This window comes from Solanum stenotomum, chromosome 8 (genome assembly GCF_019186545.1).
Source record: "Solanum stenotomum isolate F172 chromosome 8, ASM1918654v1, whole genome shotgun sequence".
In the NCBI taxonomy this organism is placed as follows: Eukaryota; Viridiplantae; Streptophyta; class Magnoliopsida; order Solanales; family Solanaceae; genus Solanum; species Solanum stenotomum.
The window spans coordinates 1834079-1853413 of NC_064289.1; the positions used below are offsets into that span (position 1 = coordinate 1834079).

At 33.5% G+C, this 19335-nt stretch overlaps 4 protein-coding genes across 6 annotated transcripts; 2 read left to right on the forward strand and 2 right to left on the reverse strand.

The window, feature by feature from the left end:
* Positions 1 to 362: 362 nt before the first annotated feature.
* On the reverse strand, positions 363 to 4500 carry LOC125872294 (U2 small nuclear ribonucleoprotein B''-like). The gene is made up of 5 exons (XM_049553006.1): positions 4432 to 4500; positions 4152 to 4359; positions 1535 to 1725; positions 1365 to 1431; positions 363 to 847 (listed from the first exon to the last, which is right to left on the reverse strand). The coding sequence occupies exons 1-5, from the start codon at positions 4488 to 4490 to the stop codon at positions 590 to 592; spliced, it is 783 nt and encodes a 260-aa protein (XP_049408963.1). The 5' UTR covers positions 4491 to 4500; the 3' UTR covers positions 363 to 589.
* A 604-nt stretch (positions 4501 to 5104) lies between these two features.
* On the reverse strand, positions 5105 to 6483 carry LOC125875119 (putative F-box protein At3g10240). Its single transcript, XM_049556204.1, has 2 exons — positions 5991 to 6483; positions 5105 to 5835 (listed from the first exon to the last, which is right to left on the reverse strand). Exons 1-2 carry the CDS (start codon positions 6481 to 6483, stop codon positions 5105 to 5107), a joined length of 1224 nt encoding a protein of 407 aa, XP_049412161.1.
* A 4850-nt stretch (positions 6484 to 11333) lies between these two features.
* Positions 11334 to 12710, forward strand: LOC125875005 (putative F-box protein At1g32420). Its single transcript, XM_049556056.1, has 2 exons — positions 11334 to 11833; positions 11978 to 12710. The coding sequence occupies exons 1-2, from the start codon at positions 11343 to 11345 to the stop codon at positions 12708 to 12710; spliced, it is 1224 nt and encodes a 407-aa protein (XP_049412013.1). The 5' UTR covers positions 11334 to 11342.
* Positions 12711 to 13299: 589 nt separating this feature from the next.
* Positions 13300 to 16194, forward strand: LOC125874071 (protein DOUBLE-STRAND BREAK FORMATION). Of its 3 annotated transcripts, none has more exons than XR_007447225.1 (6): positions 13316 to 13384; positions 13457 to 13664; positions 14685 to 14828; positions 15532 to 15655; positions 15863 to 16057; positions 16126 to 16194. XR_007447225.1 is itself a non-coding variant. In XM_049554882.1 (6 exons), the coding sequence occupies exons 1-6, from the start codon at positions 13326 to 13328 to the stop codon at positions 16129 to 16131; spliced, it is 741 nt and encodes a 246-aa protein (XP_049410839.1). In that variant the 5' UTR covers positions 13316 to 13325; the 3' UTR covers positions 16132 to 16194. The 3 variants fall into 3 exon arrangements, 2 of the variants coding, with proteins under 2 accessions (XP_049410838.1, XP_049410839.1); XM_049554882.1 differs by having other exon boundaries at positions 15858 to 16057; XM_049554881.1 differs by lacking the exon at positions 16126 to 16194 and having other exon boundaries at positions 13300 to 13384; positions 15858 to 16078.
* The last annotated feature ends 3141 nt before the right edge of the window (positions 16195 to 19335 follow it).

A 19335-nucleotide genomic window follows, 5' to 3' on the forward strand; every position in this document is an offset into this window, starting at 1 on the left:
TACATGGTCGGATTGGTTCAGATTTTTCAAATATCAAACCAAATCATTTGTGTCGAATTTTTAAATTTATAAATCAAATCAATAAAACTCAGGTTTTTCAACCTCGGGTTTTTTCAGATTTTTCGGGTTGTTTCGAATTTTTCCGATAAAAAATTCATACAAATATATAATTTACTTGTTATAATGCATTCACTCTCACCTTTTGCGTTTTGCTTTGTCGATCAACCATTATCTTGGTAAAAGTACTTTGAGTTAAAAAGAAATTAAATGGACACTACTTACTTGATAATGTAAGAAAACAAATATTTGATTTAACTCAACGACAAAAGCTAACTATTGAGAAAGAGAATTGCCAAAAAAATCAAAATACCAGACAATCAAACACGTATTTTCTTAGGATTCGGCAGCACTAGTACATAAAATCAAATTGTTTAAAACATTTTTAATTAGCTACAAAGACCCAAAAGACTTCAAGGCTTAAAAGAAGCCTGCCTGCTCAAGTGTATAATACATGTGGCCGTCTACATCTTCCTCTCATCTGACCTATGGGTGAACATACAATACCAGCATGTACTGGAATTAAGAATGCTCATTTCTTGGCATAGGTGATTGCCATGGGATTCTGGGGTGTGATTTTGAAGCCTTGAAGGGCCTGCATGGCGACTGAAGACTGGACATCATCATCAAATTCCACAAACGCAATACCTGGCTTCGCTTCAATCATTCGAACTTCTCTAAAGCCAGGATACAGTTTGAAAAGCACTTCAAGCATCATACTTGTTGTCTCGTGGGGCAGATTCTGTATGAAGAGAATATTATTTGGTTCCGCAACATCTTGAGCACTTGGCTATCCTTGTCGAGATGCAGCCTGCAAAAGTTGTTCAACAATATGAAATTAATGAAGATAATAATATTCACAAAAAGAGATCAACGGTAACATATAAGAAGTTGTCATGAAGTCAAGCTGCTAGTCATTCGGAGCTATGGGTGCAAGTATAACCAGGCTGTGAGCGCATTACTTTGGTGTCATTACAAAGGAAGTCATACTATATTTGAAGTTCCATATGGACAATCAATCGCACAATTATGGACAAAGGAGAGGCAGGTTTTTGTACAACTAAAACAAAGAAAAGAAGCAATAGTTGAAACAAATAATGAAATGCATGCATGCATGCTTACGATACTCCTAACAAAGTTTTCCAGCACTAGTCCACGATTGTAGTTTTAAGCCTTTCTCTACTATCATATACATTAGGCACCCACAATGATGAGAAAATTGTAAGTGGATGTAGTAGACAAGATCACAATCAATATGACAGGTGCTACTCAAGGATTATGCATCTAGTACTATTCTGTTAAGACACTTCAGTTGAACTATAAAATATTCCATTTAGCTGAGCTGTAACAAAAGAATTTCGCCAGAAGGAAAATCTTAAAGGTAAACAGAAATTATATTAGTAATTAATGCTTATTTAGTTTGTTTGAATGCTCTTAGCTTCAGCAAGGAGTGCTCCTCTTGGACTATAAGATTCACTTTTTAACATTTCCATAGATGATTATCCATGACACGCACTTTGGAACCAATGAGAAGCTTAAGAGGAAACGGAGCAGGTGAATAATATACAACAGAATGAAGTAACCTTTTTCATCTTGTTTCTTTTTCTTGTCATAGGTCCCCTCTGCCTTAGCAATACAATCTGACTTTGATTTAGCATATTGCATCCGCTGCATTATATCAAAAGGTTAGTCACTGACCTTTCTACTGTTCTACACCATATAAAATGAACAACAGAGAGCCAATTTTTTTTTTTGGGACAGCAAGCCAATTTAAGCAATTAATACAAACATTTATCCCCAGAGAAAATCAAACTAAAAAGGTCCCACTGTTAGAAAGATAGAAGTCTATAGTGTCTACTGTGCACTTGTATACAAATTATTGAGAAGCAACACTAGAGGACCACTTTGGGCCTGATATGTGCAAAGCACAAAGATAGTTAGGATATGCTCCAAAAATTGAATATTAAATCCAAGCAACAAGACGAGACGGCTTTCCATATACAATTACTCTAGAGGGGTGCATATTTGTGACTATATTCTACATAGCTGAGGAGTTTCTTCCTAAAAGCATATGGTGATAAGGATTTAGACAAAAATGAGTAACAGATACAGAGCTTTACTCTGTATGATTATTTCAGCAACCTCCATCTAACCCTTCCCATTTAATAATTGTTGATAAACTTCAGGTCATATCGAATTAATCTGATACTCTTTTTACCCTATTACACAGTTCCAACGTCTTCTTTTGCTTGTAAAGGTTAAGCAGATTGTTGTGGGCCTTAGACCATATCTTCATTGGCTAGCAATGTAGAGCTTGTAGATGTCCGGACTCCAGAGAAGATCGAACTTGCACATTCCTACTGATACAGAAAGGCAATTCACACAAAACACAAGCATACATGTATCCAATCTAAGGTCTTATAATGGTGTTATTTTATTTATAACTGAGAAATCCCCGAGGTACAGTGATGCATGATTTGATACTCTGAGGGATAATGGGACATCCCATCTCCTCTTCACCACTTAAATACTAGGCTTTTGCCTCAACAAGAATTCAAATGCGACGTGCGCATAACCTACATACAACATGAAGCACTTTTACCACTATACCAAACCCTGTGGGCCCAGATGGTATCATTTTAGTTTGCGTTATGTTTCCGTGGTCCTTAATAAGAATAATAATTCATGGCTTGACTTAAGGTCATAGTCTATCAATGTTCAGGCAGGCTGCTATATTTTAAATTTTATACCACCACAAACTTAATCAGGAAAAAAATAATAATTAGAAGATCAAACAAAAAATTCTTAACTAAGGCAGACAAGGGATGGATAGCCTAGTGAGAAGGGCCTCCACCTCCAACCATGCAATCGGGAGTAAGAGTCACCATTGAAGCAAAGTAGGAAAAGGCACTATTTGGCTCGTGAGCAGGGTAGTTAGGGTGAGGATTACCACATTCTGTAAAAAAAAAATTGGCATACCTTTTTGACAAATACTGAGTATTAGTTTTAGTAATATAACTTGGTATACTTTTTTAAAGAAGTGCAGGTGTTTATCAAAAATTATAAAATGGTTTTAAGCAAAGTGTGGAGTCAGCAATATGTTTCCACATCTTGAAGGACTACGTGATTTAGGGACAGACTATAAAACCAGAAATCAGGGCAGTCCAAGCTAAAGAGATACATTTAGAGAACTATTGTACAGTAGACATAGTAAGAGCTTTTTCTGATAGGACAAAGGATATCACATAAACATAACAAGTTGATAAAGGATCATCACATACTTCAGGAGATGGATAGAGAAAATAAGGACAATGAAGCAGGACATTTTGAACAATTAAGCTACAACAGCCATGTTAGTACATAAAAAATGAACAAGAGAAACGGATCACAATTCCAACTGTCATTATGCTCACCATTTTCATTTCACATATAAGAAAAGAACGAGGTGTATCTGCAGTAATATACCATGAAAGCTATCCAATCATTACACTTATTGGATAGAGTATAGACAGGTTATCGTGTTCCTAAATATCACTTCTATTGATTACTTCATTTTCACAAACTTATATACATAAGGAAGGATATATTTCCTTTACAGACAATTTCTCAGCCACACAGCAGTCATTGTTTACATCTTTTGCTACTCACATTACCACCTGCCACCACCGCCACTTGTACAGAAATATAAGTTATCTGTGTCTACTATTAATACTTATTTAAGTGCATTTGAACACTAAAACTAAGTAAGGAAATAACTTCCTTAGCAAAACAATATTAGCATGAGATTTATCTTTTGAAGATAATACAATTACCGAACACAACAGGCTACAAAATTTCAAGCAGCGCTTCAACTTATCACAAATTCCACCAAAATACATGGTTTAATACAGCAGACGCTCTTCCCTTCCACTGTATGCATTTTTTCAGTGTCTTCAACATCATCCTACTGAAAACTACTGTTCTTTTTGTCATAAAAAAAAAAAAAAACTACTGCTCTTACGATTAATTCTATCTTCTAGTAACTATGTGTTTCCAAATAACTAAGTCAAAGTGAAATGTACCAATTAGAAATTGATAGAGTCAAAGCTGTATACCTCAGTATCTCCGATGAGAGCAAAAACGCGAACTAGAAAATCTACGATCAGAAGTTTATGCTCTGCAGCTTTTCCAGCGATTTCCTCAATAATTCGGAGAGATTCGTGTCTCATGAACTGTTTCAAAGTACATACCACTCCTTCCAGAGATTCGTAATCGTCCCAAGCTAAAACGGACTCGAGAATTCGAAGAGTTCCTTCATCCAGTCTGCACAAAAATCATGCTCACAAGTGCATTTTATTGAATCAGAATAAAAATTTTGATTAATCGAAAACAAACCTACGGCTCTCGACTTGGAATCTGAATAGGGACATTTGCTGCGAAACTGCAGTTGACATCTTCACGAGAAGGAAACTGCAGATTTCAAACTGCCCTAATTTATAGTCTGTTCGAATTTTGTATTTTCCGCGTTCCCTTTTTAATTTTATTTTGGGTTAATTTCAAAGAGCTCCTTCTTGTTACATAAACTACACTTTCCTCCCTTGATGTTGATGAGGTTTAAAGATCGTTACAAGAAACTGGATTTAGCGACGAGAGCTAAATCATTAAATTTCATGCTAATTTTATTTAACATGAAGGATGCTTACTTTAATATAGTCAGTAACATTATGATTATGAATGAGTCGTCAAAGTGTTGGTCTAACAAAGTAAATTAATGTTAATATTTTTTTGAACTTTGTATTGAAATTACGAGCCATCAAAAATGATGTAAATGAGATGAATTACAATGAAATTGGAATGGTAAAAACAATTTAAGACCTGACATAAAAGTTGATTTTTGACTTTAAGAAAAACAACTCTAATAGAACAGTTATGACCCACCGAGTTGCCGAGTCAAAGGGATTTTCCCAGGGGTCTTAGGTTGGTAGATCCCGTCACAGGTGACTTGCCTTGGTATGTTTACCTCTCCTTGTGTGATTTTGCGGGTTCCCTTGTCATAAAAAAGAATAGTTCAAGAGAAGGAAGGAAGTAGTGGTCGATGGCAAAAAGCTACCAAACTTGACTTGTAAGGGATCAAAGTAGCACGCGTTGTCGAAAATAATCCCAACAGCTTTCCAGTTGCAACATGGAAAAATCCAGAGTTATAGTCACCAAGTTGAATCACCACGATCTCATCAGTAACAATTATGGTGTACACATTATCATCTAGATCTAATTGATATGCAATACTCGGAGCTGTCACAGTGAACTCTTTCTTCCATGAATTTAAGTTACTCAGATCATCATCAATGTTATTGTGAGCAACGTATACGTTGATCAAGAGGGAGCAAATAGGACCACAACTTAATGTTACCAAACAAAGCTTTTCGCCCTTTTCTACTACATTTGTTACAGAATATTCAGGAATTTCAAATGGTACCACAATCATATCGAATTCTTCTTTAGTTACATCAAAACAAAGGAGAGTTTTTGTCGTTCTTCTATGACAAGAATGTACCATTGCAGAAGTACAAGTATTTACATACCAATATAATATCCCCTTCAAATACACCGTTGTAACAACACTTGAAATATTGTGATAAGGAATTACTTTCAAAGCCCTCCATGAATGGTCAGTTCCAATAGTGAAAATCGAAGGTTTAATCACTTCCGAATTTCCATCAAGAACAACAACCTTGTATTCATATGAAAGTGGGCAAAATCCAAAGCCCACAGTAGTAGCCAAATCAATATTCCCTATCCCTGTTATATAAGTACCAGTAGAATTAAAACAGAATCAAGAAAAGGTTGGAAATACTATACAAACATGACACAAAGTAGTATTAGTATTTATAGAGCAAGTATCATGCCATTCCGAAGAGACACATTATTTCACAATGAAACACTAAGAGAAATACCTAGATATGTATTCAGTGCAGTTATGATGTATTCTTTAGTGACAGGATTGAAGACATGGAAACGAGTTTTATCAAAAAAAGACCAAAAACAGACGAAACCATTCACAGAATTGGCCCATATCATGTTCATCCAAGGATTAAAGTTCTGGCCTAATAGTACATCTTTTGCTGTGCATAAGTGTTTAGTCTTCCAATCTTCAAATTGATGATCATTTGGATTATAACTAGTGTGCCATTCCAATGAAGAAATTTTAACTGAACGATTTTCATTTCCGTCAAAAGCAACAATAACTGCTTCCAGTTGAGAGAACGATGAGGATTTTATTCTCTGTTCAATATGTAAGTAGGCAAAGCTCCCAGTATGTATAATCGAACACCACTGCATACATACCATCTTTAACTTTTCAGCCAAATCATGGCCAGGTACTCTTCGTAATATCTCAATAATAATTTCTTTGGGTACAGAAATGACATCTTGTTTTTTATTTTCCATGATTCTGTTTGAGATTTTCTTCCTACGGTGCCTACTAATCCAGAAGAAAAAGGTCATTGATTATTTAAATAATTGACAATTTGTTAACTAAACAACGATAACAACGGACTGAGTGAAATCTCACAAGTGAGGTCTGGTGAGGGTAGAGTATTCAAGTACAGCAATAACGATAAATTAAGAACAATTATTTGTGGTCCTCTTACACTTGCTAATAACATAAGAATTCAAAGACAGATCACATTTCAATAAAACGCAGTAATGAAAAAAGATTGCAACCTCTTCTATTCCTACTTTGGTGGAAGTGAATAATTTGATCTGATCTTAGCAAAGCAAATGACTAGGTCTTCCTTTAGAATGTGTCAAGTAGGGAAAAACAAAATAAAATAAACAATAAGGCCTAAGGGAGTTCAAATAAATGAAAATTTAAAAAGTAGAAATATTAATTGTATTATAGAAAGACTAAAGAAATAGTCCCATCACCCAATTCAAGAGCATTATCAGATGTTATGATCTTTATCTTAGCTCCAAATTGACTCTCAACAAGAACCAAATAGTCTTTGAGGGTGGAAAAAACATTACTTTTACTAGACAGAAGATAGGTCCAAGTAGCCATACGCCCATACTATAATCATCATTAATAGTAAGGAAATACTTATATCCATTAGATGTAAGTGATTTATAAGGTCCTCAAGTATCAACATGTATGAGTTCAAAAATCCCCTTAGCTTTGATATAACTAGAAGAGAAAGGAAGTCTAGTTTGTCTAGCCAAAGCACAAATATCACAAATGCAATCAAAATGAGACTGAGAGGTAGATAAAATTGATGTTTTTCATTGAATCAAAAGGCATATGACCCAATCTCCTGTGCCATAATTGACTCTTTACAAAAATGGAAAAAGGACTAGAAACTGAAGTACAAATTGAATTTAAATTACTAGGCACAGAACTAGAATTAAAAGAACTCGCAGAAACAAAAGAACACTCTATAGAAGGTTCCAAAAGATAGATTCTATCCTTAGCTTTCCCAATAGCTAGATGGGTCTTCACTGAAGGGCCCTGCATAAGACAAAATTCAACAGAGAATTTTAGAGTGCAACAAAATTGTTTGCAGAAGTAGTAAACAAAGATTAAGTTTACTCTTAATGAGGGAACAAACATTACATTCTGCAACAAATGATAAGAATTAGGACCCTTTGGGGTGGCCCAGTGGTTTGGGCTTGGAACTTCTATGTTGGAGGTCTCAAGTTTGAAACCTCTTTCCAGTGAAAGCAAGAGGTTTGCCTTCTGGGTCGAGCTCGTCGCACCGGGATTGCCTAGTGCGGGTTACCTCTCCTATGTGGTTTGCGAGCTATTACATAGGAGCGAAGGTTTTACCCTGTATGCACTCAAAGGGTAGCAGCTGCGAGTTTCCCTTGTCATAAAAAAAATATAAAAGATAAGAATTAGGCAATCTAATAAGTAAAGGAAAAGATAATGGGATGAAAGTGGTAAAGTAATGAGNCCCATAGTTATTACATGAATTATTTCTATCTTTCATCTTTTCTTATATTAAGTTATTACCAATAATTTTTTATATTATTGCCACTATATATCTAATAACAGGGTGTTGTTATTTTTCTTTGGATGAATCATGCTTGGTTGAATAAATTAAAAATCATTTACAAGGATATGGAACTATATCTTTGTTGGGTGTAAGGTAAACCAGGTGATTATACCTATGATTTCACAGATAGAATATATTCGATAATTTTAATTGTTAGTTTTTTCAGTAAAAAAAAGGAAACCTTTCTCGGTTAACTATGGACACTGACTAACCTTTTACAGTCAATCGTGAAGTTAAATATGAGAGCCAACAACAAGAACGCCATCTATTATGTTATAACTTAAAAAATAAAAATTAATATACAAAAAAATAGTTCTAAAAAATAAAATGTAGTTGTTCTCTTTACATGTTCATATGACATCTAAACAATTTAACATGAAATACACGTGCTTTAGATGACAAGAAAAATATACAACAAATATCGTCTATAAGGTAATATTAGTGAGATATGACTAATTATATGATTGAACCTCTTCAAATTGAAATAATTATATACATTATTGCATTTAACTAATAAAATTTTTTATTGACCAGGTTCGCGTGAATAAGAGATATATATGACGATCCACATTAAACAATCACAAAAGAATCTGCAATAATATTTTGTGCAAAGTTAATTATTCAAATCTCCTCTTAAATAAGCGATTCTATTTACTATAACATATATTTTCTGAATTGATAGTCACGTGCAATGCACGTGTCGAAAAACTAGTAAGTAGAAATATATAAATTCGTAATATATAGTATAATGTACCTTTAAAACGCTTTGGGATCACTTATTTGAGAAAATTTAGTGCTTAATTGTGTTGAACAACCATTGAACGAGAAAGTTAACTGTTGATGAAGTTCGTTAGTTTTTCACGTGTAATAAATTGCCCCTTTTATAGATAGAAAAAAATTAAGAGGCAATTCTATTTTGTAACAGCTCTAATTCTATTAAAACCATAAAATTGACGCAGTCATGCATAGTTTCATAAATCACAGGGAGGAAAGTGTAGTTTATTTAACAACGAGGATCTCTTTGAAATTTACCCAAAATTTAACTTATAATTGTAAAAATTGGTAACTATTCCCATTTGCAATTGTCTTTTATACTATCACATCGATCCAAGGAGATTTATTAATATGATACTTTTAGTTTTGGTTATTTCTTATAGATTGACAGCTGACTGGTGATCCTAAGGGTCTTTTAGAAATTATTTTTCTGTTTCACGACATAGGAATAAGGTTTGGAAACATTTTTAGTTGTGCTGGTAACATTTTTCACAATCCTATGGCATATTCGGCACATGCTAACACCAACTCTTGGATATTAGATTCAGGAGCGTCACATCACATGTCTTATGATCCTCATTACTTTACCACTTTCATCCCATNTGTAATAACTATGGGAATTCATAATATTCGCTTATATATGCGTTAAGAATGATCCTATTAAGGGAAAAGAATCTGAAAAATACTTTAACTTTAGTCGAAATTGTTGTTACGATACCAAATTTTATGGAGGACCTTTTACTCCCTGAGCTGTTTAATAGTGTATTTTAAAGGTATATATGTGTCCACGTGGACACATTACTATTTATAATTATGCAATACTTTTTATGTCCACGTGGGCACATATATACCTTTAAAATACACTATTAAATAATGCGGGGTAAACGATCCTTTCCAAAGTTTGATATCGTAACAGCAATTTCGGTCAAAATTCAGATATATTTCAGACTTTTTTCCCTCCTATTAATGGAGCATCTAGCCCAAGCAGAAATATACCAGATATACAAAAAAAAAAACAGATTTAGTTACATAGCATTGTATAGGAATATTTACACATGTATAGTTTGTTATTTATTGTCAGGGTCGTATCAAATGATTAGGTGATAGTTGTAGCTATTAGTTTGTCCTTTTTCTTTTGCACGACTTGTATAAATACATATATGCATCAATAAAGAAAGATCATCTGAAAATTCTCAAATCAACTCTCATTTCTTCAGTCTTTCTACATGGTATCAGAATAGTAATTAGTTCTTTTCTTCTCTATTTTTTTTCCATTTCTTCTCTGTTTCTGCTATTTTAAATCCAATGGTTACTCCTACTGAATCAGTGAAGGTCACCAACTCTTCCAATGCAGTCACTGTTATTTATCTGGATAATAGATGGTTTTTGTGCTCCTCCTACTAGTGATTCTCCCAACTTCTACTTTTGGACCAGATGCAATGATATGATCACTTCTTGGTTGCTGAATTTCCTCTCTAAGGAGATTGCTGGAGTGTGAGTTACTCCAAATCAGCACGACACCTCTGGAATGACCTTGCTGACAGGTTTGACCAAGCTATAATGGAGCTTGGCTCTTTCTTCTACAAATGGGTTTGGTAGACTCAGTCCAAGGTAATTCTAATATAGCTAGGTATTTCACAAGGATTAAGAAGATGCACTCTTTATAAATGAGGTTTGCTGCTGCAACGATAGTTGTGGAGGAAAACATAAGATGGTCAAGTCCACTCAAGATGAAAGGTTGATACAATTTTTCTAGCTATATCAAAACTAAGGGAATTTTTAAACTCATACATGTTGATACTTGGGGACCTTATAAATCACTTACATATAATGAATATAAGTGTTTTCTTACTATTAATGATGACTATAGTAGGGCTACTTGAACCTATCTTTTGTCTAGTAAAGGTAATGCGTTTTCCACCCTCGAAGACTATTTGGTTCTTCTTGAGAGACAATTTGGAGCTAAGATAAAGATCATAAGATCTGATAATGCTCTTGAATTGGGTGATGGGGCAATTTATTTAGTCTTTCTGCATTACAAGTAATATGAAACTTTTTAAATTTTCATTTATTAGAACTCCCTTAGGCATTATTGTTTATTTTATATTGTTTTTCCCTAGTTGACACATTCTAAAGGAAGACCTAGTCTTTTGCTTTGCTAAGATCACATCAAACTATACACTTCCACCAAAGTAGGAATAAAAGTGGTTGCAATCTTTTTTCATTACTGCATTTTATTGAAATTTGATGTCTTTGGATTCTTCTGTTATTAGCAAGCATAAAAGGACCGCAAACAATTGTTCTTAATTTATCGTTATTGTTGCACTTGAATACTCTACCCTCACCAGACCTCACTTGTGAGATTTCACTCAGTCCGTTGTTATCGTTGTTTAGTTAACAAATTGTCAATTATTTAAATAATCAATGACCTTTTTCTTCTGGATTAGTAGGCACCGTAGGAAGAAAATCTCAAACAGAATCATGGAAAATAAAAAACAAGATGTCATTTCTGTACCCAAAGAAGTTGTTATTGAGATATTACGAAGAGTACCTGGCCATGATTTGGCTGAAAAGTTAAAGATGGTATGTATGCAGTGGTGTTCAATTATACATACTGGGAGCTTTGCCTACTTACATATTGAACAGAGAATAAAATCCTCTTCGTTCTCTCAACTGGAAGCAGTTATTGTTGCTTTTGACGGAAATGAAAATCGTTCGGTTACAGTTTCTTCCTTGGAATGGCACAACAGTTATAATCAAAATGATCATCAATTTGAAGATTGGAAAACTAAACACTTATTCACGGCAAAAGATGTACTATTAAGCCAGAACTTTCATCCATGGATGAGCATGATATGGGTCAATTCTGTGAATGGTTTTGTCTGTTTTTGGTCTTTTTTTGATAAAACTCATTTCCATGTGTTCAATCCTGTCACTAAAGAATACCTCATAACTGCACCAAATACATATCTAGATATTTCTCTTAGTGTTTCATTGTGAAATAACTGTGTCTCTTCGGAATGACATGATACTTGCTCTATAAATACTAATACTATTTGTATAATATTTCCAACCTTTTCTTGATTCTGCTCTAATTCTACTGATACTTATATAACAGGTGTGGGGAATATTGATTTGGCTACTATTGTGGGCTTTGGATTTTGCCCACTTTCATATGAATACAAGGTTGTTGTTCTTGATAGAAATTCGGAAGTGATTAAACCTTCAATTTTCACTATTGGAACTGACCATTCATGGAGGGCTTTGAAAGTAATTCCTCGTCACAATATTTCAGATGTTGTTACAGCTGTATATTTGAAGGGGATATTATATTGGTACGCAAATACTTGTACTTCTACAATTGTACATTCTTTTCATACAAAAACTCTCCTCTGTTTTGATGTAACTAAGGAAGAATTCGATATGATTGTGGTACCAATTGAAATTCCTGAATATTCTGTAACAAATGTAGTAGAAAAGGGAGAAAAGCTTTGTTTGGTAACATTAAGTTGTGGTCCTATTTGCTCCCTCTTGATCAACGTATACGTTGCTCACAATAATATTGATGATGATTTGAGTAACTTAAATTCGTGGAAGAAAGAGTTCACTGTGACAGCTCCGAGTATTGCATATAAATTAGATCTAGATAATTATAATGTCTACACCATAATTGTTACTGATGAGATCGTGGTGATTCAACTTGGTGACAATAGTACTGACTGTGGATTTTTCCATGTTGCAACTGGAAAGCTGTTGGGATTATTTTCGACTACGCATGCTACTTTGATCCCTTACAAGTCAAGTTTGGTAGCTTTTTGTCATCGACCACTACTTCCTTCCTTATCTTGAACTATTCTTTTTGGTGACAAGGGAACCCACAACATCACACAAGGAGAGGTAAACATATCAAGGCAAGTCACCTGTGACGAGCTCTACCAACCTAAGACCTCTATTGGGAAAATCCCTTTGACTCGGCAACTCTGTGCATAATTGTTCTATTAGAGTTGTTTTTCTTAAAGTTAGAAACCAACTTTTATGTCATGTCTTAAATTGTTTTTACCATTCCAATTTCACTGTAATTCATCTCATTTACATCATTTTTGATGGCTCGTAATTTCAATACAAAGTTCAAAAAAATATTAATATTAATTTATTTTGTTAGACCAACACTTTGACGACTCATTCATAATCATAATGTTACTGATTATATTAAAGTAAGCATCCCTCATGTTAAATAAAATTAGCATGAAATTTAATGATTTAGCTCTCGTCGCTAAATCCAGTTTCTTGTAACGATCTTTGAACGTCATCAACATCAAAGGGAGGAAAGTGTAGTTTATGTAACAAGAAGGAGCTCTTTGAAATTAACCCAAAATAAAATTAAACAGGGAACGCGGAAAATACAAAATTCGAACAGACTATAAATTAGGGCAGTTTGAAATCTGCAGTTTCCTTCTCGTGAAGATGTCAACTGCAGTTTCGCAGCAAATGTCCCTATTCAGATTCCAAGTCGAGAGCCGTAGGTTTGTTTTCGATTAATCAAAATTTTTATTCTGATTCAATAAAATGCACTTGTGAGCATGATTTTTGTGCAGACTGGATGAAGGAACTCTTCGAATTCTCGAGTCCGTTTTAGCTTGGGACGATTACGAATCTCTGGAAGGAGTGGTATGTACTTTGAAACAGTTCATGAGACACGAATCTCTCCGAATTATTGAGGAAATCGCTGGAAAAGCTGCAGAGCATAAACTTCTGATCGTAGATTTTCTAGTTCGCGTTTTTGCTCTCATCGGAGATACTGAGGTATACAGCTTTGACTCTATCAATTTCTAATTGGTACATTTCACTTTGACTTAGTTATTTGGAAACACATAGTTACTAGAAGATAGAATTAATCGTAAGAGCAGTAGTTTTTTTTTTTTTTTATGACAAAAAGAACAGTAGTTTTCAGTAGGATGATGTTGAAGACACTGAAAAAATGCATACAGTGGAAGGGAAGAGCGTCTGCTGTATTAAACCATGTATTTTGGTGGAATTTGTGATAAGTTGAAGCGCTGCTTGAAATTTTGTAGCCTGTTGTGTTCGGTAATTGTATTATCTTCAAAAGATAAATCTCATGCTAATATTGTTTTGCTAAGGAAGTTATTTCTTTACTTTAGTTTTAGTGTTGGAATGCACTTCAATAAGTATTAATAGTAGACACAGATAACTTATATTTCTGTACAAGTGGCGGTGGTGGCAGGTGGTAATGTGAGTAGCAAAAGATGTATACAATGACTGCTGTGTGGCAGAGAAATTGGTATCTGTGAAGGAAATATATCCTTCCTTATGTATATACAAAAACTCTTTTCGGTTAAAGTTTGTGAAAATGAAGTAATCAATAGAAGTGATATTTAGGACCACGAGAACCTGTCTATACTCTATCCAATAAGTGTAATGATTGGATAGCTTTCAAGGTATATTACTGCAGATACACCTTGTTCTTTTCTTATATGTGAAACAATTTGACAGAGCATGAGGTTAAGAGTTAGCTGTAGTCTTCAACAGAATGTCGATGTAGTTGTCGAGAATTCATCTGATTTTAAACATCACATCATGCTTTAAATTATCTTTTTGAAATTTGTGAAAGCTGCATACAAAATTTATCAGAGTTAAAGTGCGTCAAACATTTTGGGAGATCCAAAGTGTAGGCATATCCTATGTTGTGAAAGCTTTAAGAAACCACAACTGATGATGATTTTATTCTTCTATTATAGAAATTCTGGTTTTGCCTTTTTATTTTCGGTTCCAAACACGTGATTTTTAACAATTGGGTATTCACAGAGTTGCTTGGCGTTGAGATATGAGGCATTGCTTATGAGAGAGCAGAAAGCTATCAGTGATCAGAGGCTTCTTGTTTCATATAGCGAGTGGCTCACTTTTGCTGAGCATTCACTTGAAAGTGGCTTTTGTTCCATTGCAAAGAAGGTAAATTTCTGACAAAATTTTGGGCACTTGTAAGCATTTTACATGTGCAAATGAGCAAGGAACAAAATTCTTAGTATATGCTGTCCATTGAAAATTTATGGTCAGGTCAGAGTTAATGCTAAATGCTACTGCTTCTACTGTTCTGTTTCTATACTTCTGTGATCATAGCTTGAAGGTTCTTATCATGTCATACTGTGTTCCCCTTTTGGATGTGTTTGTAGGTTCTATCTCTGTTAGTTTACCTGAATAATTTGATCTGACACTCAGATGCTATTGTGAAAATCACTAAACTTTGTTATCTTTATGCCTCTTGTTGGAAATTTGTTAGATGTAGATTTACGGTTCTTTTGCATTCTGAATTAGGAATTCGACTCACTGCTGAAAACGTCTCGTTCAAATTAGCCTCCTCCACCTCAGCAATGAGTCCTCCTTTGTGTACTTCAGAAATACAGTATGGACAGTTTGTCATGAGCTTATGTGTAGTGATACTTATGCTAGGAATTAGATCAATCTAGCTGTGCAACTATTGCATGTTTAACATCTTGCCGACACTAAGGGCATATGTATTTCACTTGATGCTATCTATTTTGTTCATTTATTTTGAGCCTGGTACCTTATGGTTTCATAAATATTGTGAAGTTACAACGTCCTACTGCTTATAGTAAGTGTATCCCAATATCTGCCTCTGACTTGTACTTTTCAGGCATGTGAAAAGGCGCTCTTATGTTTTGACATGAACATCGTAGATGACCCTGAAAATTATTTCGTAATTGAAAAAATTAAGAAGCTTAAAGATGTTGCTGTGATCTCAGCGTCTTCAAAATCTGGTATGTTCAAGTATTTCATTAAATCCCTCCTTTGTTTCATAGTTAATGCTTTGCCGTTATATGTTCCTAACATGAAAGTGAAATGAATTTGGTGGAATGACATCAAAGTCTTCCATTAGATCATATGTATCTAGAAGGGTGGTGAAGGGAAAGCTAATTGTTATCTGTTCATTACTGCTAAAGCTTTCTTGTGGTACAATAGTTCAGGCGCAGGCAGTAACATACTTCAAGAACAAAAATATTCAGCAGAACTCACAAGGATCCTACATTCCTGTGGAAGTTAAAAGTTCAGGAAGCACTTTGTTTAGAGATGGAATCAAAAGACGACACAGACGCCAATTGGATGAACACCGACATCTAAAACTGGATGGAATAACTGATGGAAACACGCAAAATATTTTGGTAGGTCATTATGCTAAGTAAAAAAGATCTTATTTAATTTAGTCATTTGATTACAGTTGATAGTGCAGGAATGATTTTTCTCTGAAGTATTACTATTATGGAGTCACCAATATGATCAAAGATCAACTTCCCTTCTTTTGGTTAGTATCTTGGAAGGTAATTACTTTGATTAATATACCACGATATCATTGCTATGATATGTTTAAAGCTTATGGTCTTATAAAAAAATATCGTGCTGTGGTAAGAACCTCTTGTTTCATCTATTGACTCTTTTCTTTCTTGTCTAATTGAAGAGAATTTGTTTCATCAATTGAAAACTCTTCAAAATTTATTTTTGCACCACAATAAGCAATTTTTGGCATTTTAAATTACTGATAATGAGACAAGGTCAGACTGCTTGCCTTGTCTCTTCTCGACCTTGGTCCTGCAATAGGAACCTAGCATGCTGGTGATAAGCCTTCAATAAAATATGTTTCTTAGGGAATCTGTAATTAAGTCTAAGCAACAAACAAAGAGTACATTTGCAGCAAGATATTAGCTTCAGCCCCTCTCCATGCAATCACGTGCCTATCCAGTTGAGTGTTTTGTCAATTTTCAGACCTTCACCAAATTGGATAGGTGTAACTTACTAGTTAAAATCAAAGAGTTAGATTAGTAAGAAATTTTGACTATAACAATTACTACCTCCGTCCACTTTTAATTGTTATGTTGCACTTTTCGAAAGTCAATTTGACTAATCTTTAAAGTTAAATTAGATTACATTAATTTGATATATTAAACAAAAAAAATTAGATATTCAAAAACTATACGAAAAGTACTATAAATTGCAATTTTTTGCATATCAATATGATGAAAAAATACATTGTAAAATGTTGATCAAAGTTCTTATTGTTTGACTCTAAAAAAAACTATGACAATTAAAAATGGACAGAAGAAGTAAGAATTTGTATAACTTTTAAGAAATCCAATGAACGAGGACATAAGGGAAAAAAAAATCTTCTTTCTTTAATTGTATCACTTAAGGATCCATGTGAAATGAAAATATCATGCACGATTTTGAATATGAAGAATTAGGGGCGGATATAGGATATACGGTAATATATAGAAAACAGGTTTATCGAACACAGTTGCTTAGCTTAAATCTTGTATGCGTTAAAACTCTCACTAAATTGCTACTTCCTTCCCGATTTGTGTATTTTCTATATTTGATAACAAATTTAATTTTAAAATGCTTAATTTATTCTTGATGATATGACTTATCACCGCACAAATAGTTATGATTTATGTTAGACTATAAATATTATTTTACTCGTTTAATAAAATATTATCACATAAATTGGGATAATTCAATACAAATAATAGATTCAAATATAGTAAGTCATTGACTATGATAGAATATCGAGTTTGAACTGATAAAGTTCAAATTCTAAATCCGCATCTGGAGAGAATGGTGTGATGAATCCTCCATCGATTGTGAATGATTTCAGGCTCTGACTTACTCTCTTTCGATAAACCTCATGGAAGATTTTAGGATTTCAGGGAATTGATTTTCACATAAAAATTTGCCACCTTTTGTTTTCTTTTCAATATTTTAGTGTTCAACAAAACCCGAAGCCTTGAATTTCCACCACTTTAGAGATTAAACAAAATAAAAGAAAAAAGAAGATATTTTTAAATTTAAATAAATAAGAAAACATCCATTTTCCCAATAATCGAATCTTCCATATCACCAAGTGCAATTAATGGATGCATTGAAGCTCGCATGTTTTTTATTTTCTCTAAGACGGTACTGAAGATGTCTGTTTTTCACTCTTATTTTATTCATCACCTTATAAAATTAATTATTCCATAAAACCAATAAACAATATTTACAAGGTTCTCATCCTGTCGACCACGTCTCTTCTTCCTAGCTATAAGAAGTTACTGGTTTGAAAAATTCTAAATTGGAAACTGAAACAGAAGATTTTTTTTTTGTATTTTATGAGGTTAGGTGGGGGACCCATAACTTATATTTTTGTCTTAGAAGGAAAAGTGATTTGGTCATTTAGACTAGTTGAACATAGAAAATTGGATATGATAATTATAATATAATTCAATAGAGTTTTTAGTAGCTGGGAAAAAGAGCTGTTTTCCTCGGAATAGAAGATAAAAAGTTTGGAATCATGTGGAAAGCATTAAATGCTAAAGAGTGAGAATCGAAGCTTGGGGTTCTTCAACTCTTATTGTTTATGGTGTATCATTTCAGAAACCTCGTGATACATTTGCTCTAATAAGTTGATGAATATTTTTTTAATTATATGTCTAGCTTAGCCATACTGCTGAAGAATCTTTTCATTTTCATCCCAACTTAATTAATGGTGAATCAGATGTGTAAGCTGTAACTGCTTAAATTACTTCATTTTGTGCATGTTACCGTATTCTATCGTATGTCTCCGTCTTAAATTATCTATGATATTTCTCTTTTACATATTTCTCAAAAAAAAATTATTACGTAGTAAGGAGTATTTTCCCTTCTATTATACCTTGTCTTAAATGTTAATCTCTTTCATTAAATATTTACTCTATCTACTTGTCTTAAGTAGTACTCAGAATAAAATGAGAAAAAATAATGAACTTTGTTTTACATTTCTAAAATGACAAATTACTCTCGCCGTTTCTTTTTAATTGTCATGTTGCACTTTTTGAGAGTTAATTTGACTAATTTTCAAATCTAAATTAGATTACATTCATTTGATATTTTAAAATAAAATTTTAGATATTCAAAAATTATACGGAAAGTACTATAAATTGCAACTTTTTTTCATAAAATGTTAGACAAAATTCATATTGTTGACTCTCAAAAAGAAAACTATGATAAATAAAAGGAACGAAGGGAGTATAATTTAAGATAATTATTTTTAGAAATCACGATAAATAATTTGAGACGGAGGGAGTACTACTTTTGTTTTCATCTGGGTCTTCTCATTATTTGCAACAGTTATTTCAGCTTTGCGTGAACTAGTTAACTGGTTTTCATTAATATTTTGGTTGCTGGTTGTTTGTTACTTTCATTTTGTTTTCCTCCCCAAATTAAAGAACTTTTCATTATTTTTTTCCAATTTATATTTTATGGGGGGATGTTATGGAAAATATTAGAATTTGCTGCTACAAATATTGGATTATTCAGTTGTCTTGAGGGTAGAAGTAGAGAGATATTCATCGGCTACGGTGGAGGAGTAAAACTGAAGGAAATATCCAACTTTTAGAACTCTTGGAATATGTGTAATAGAAGGTGCTAA

What these genes read in the sequence shown, in the direction of transcription:
- LOC125875005 (XM_049556056.1), top strand. Translation starts at nt 11,343, where the DNA reads ATGGAAAATAAAAAACAAGATGTCATTTCTGTACCCAAAGAAGTTGTT. An exon ending in ACTGCACCAAATACATATCT is followed by an intron (nt 11,834 to 11,977) that starts AGATATTTCTCT and finishes TACTTATATAAC; the next exon opens with AGGTGTGGGGAATATTGATT.
- LOC125874071 (XM_049554881.1), top strand. Translation starts at nt 13,326, where the DNA reads ATGTCAACTGCAGTTTCGCAGCAAATGTCCCTATTCAGATTCCAAGTC. An exon ending in CTCTCATCGGAGATACTGAG is followed by an intron (nt 13,665 to 14,684) that starts GTATACAGCTTT and finishes GGGTATTCACAG; the next exon opens with AGTTGCTTGGCGTTGAGATA. An exon ending in CTCAGCGTCTTCAAAATCTG is followed by an intron (nt 15,656 to 15,857) that starts GTATGTTCAAGT and finishes GTGGTACAATAG; the next exon opens with TTCAGGCGCAGGCAGTAACA.
- LOC125872294 (XM_049553006.1), bottom strand. Translation starts at nt 4,490, where the DNA reads ATGTCAACTGCAGTTTCGCAGCAAATGTCCCTATTCAGATTCCAAGTC. An exon ending in CTCTCATCGGAGATACTGAG is followed by an intron (nt 1,726 to 4,151) that starts GTATACAGCTTT and finishes GATATAATGCAG; the next exon opens with CGGATGCAATATGCTAAATC. An exon ending in ATCTATGGAAATGTTAAAAA is followed by an intron (nt 1,432 to 1,534) that starts GTGAATCTTATA and finishes TTTACCTTTAAG; the next exon opens with ATTTTCCTTCTGGCGAAATT.
- LOC125875119 (XM_049556204.1), bottom strand. Translation starts at nt 6,483, where the DNA reads ATGGAAAATAAAAAACAAGATGTCATTTCTGTACCCAAAGAAATTATT. An exon ending in TGCACTGAATACATATCTAG is followed by an intron (nt 5,836 to 5,990) that starts GTATTTCTCTTA and finishes CTTATATAACAG; the next exon opens with GGATAGGGAATATTGATTTG.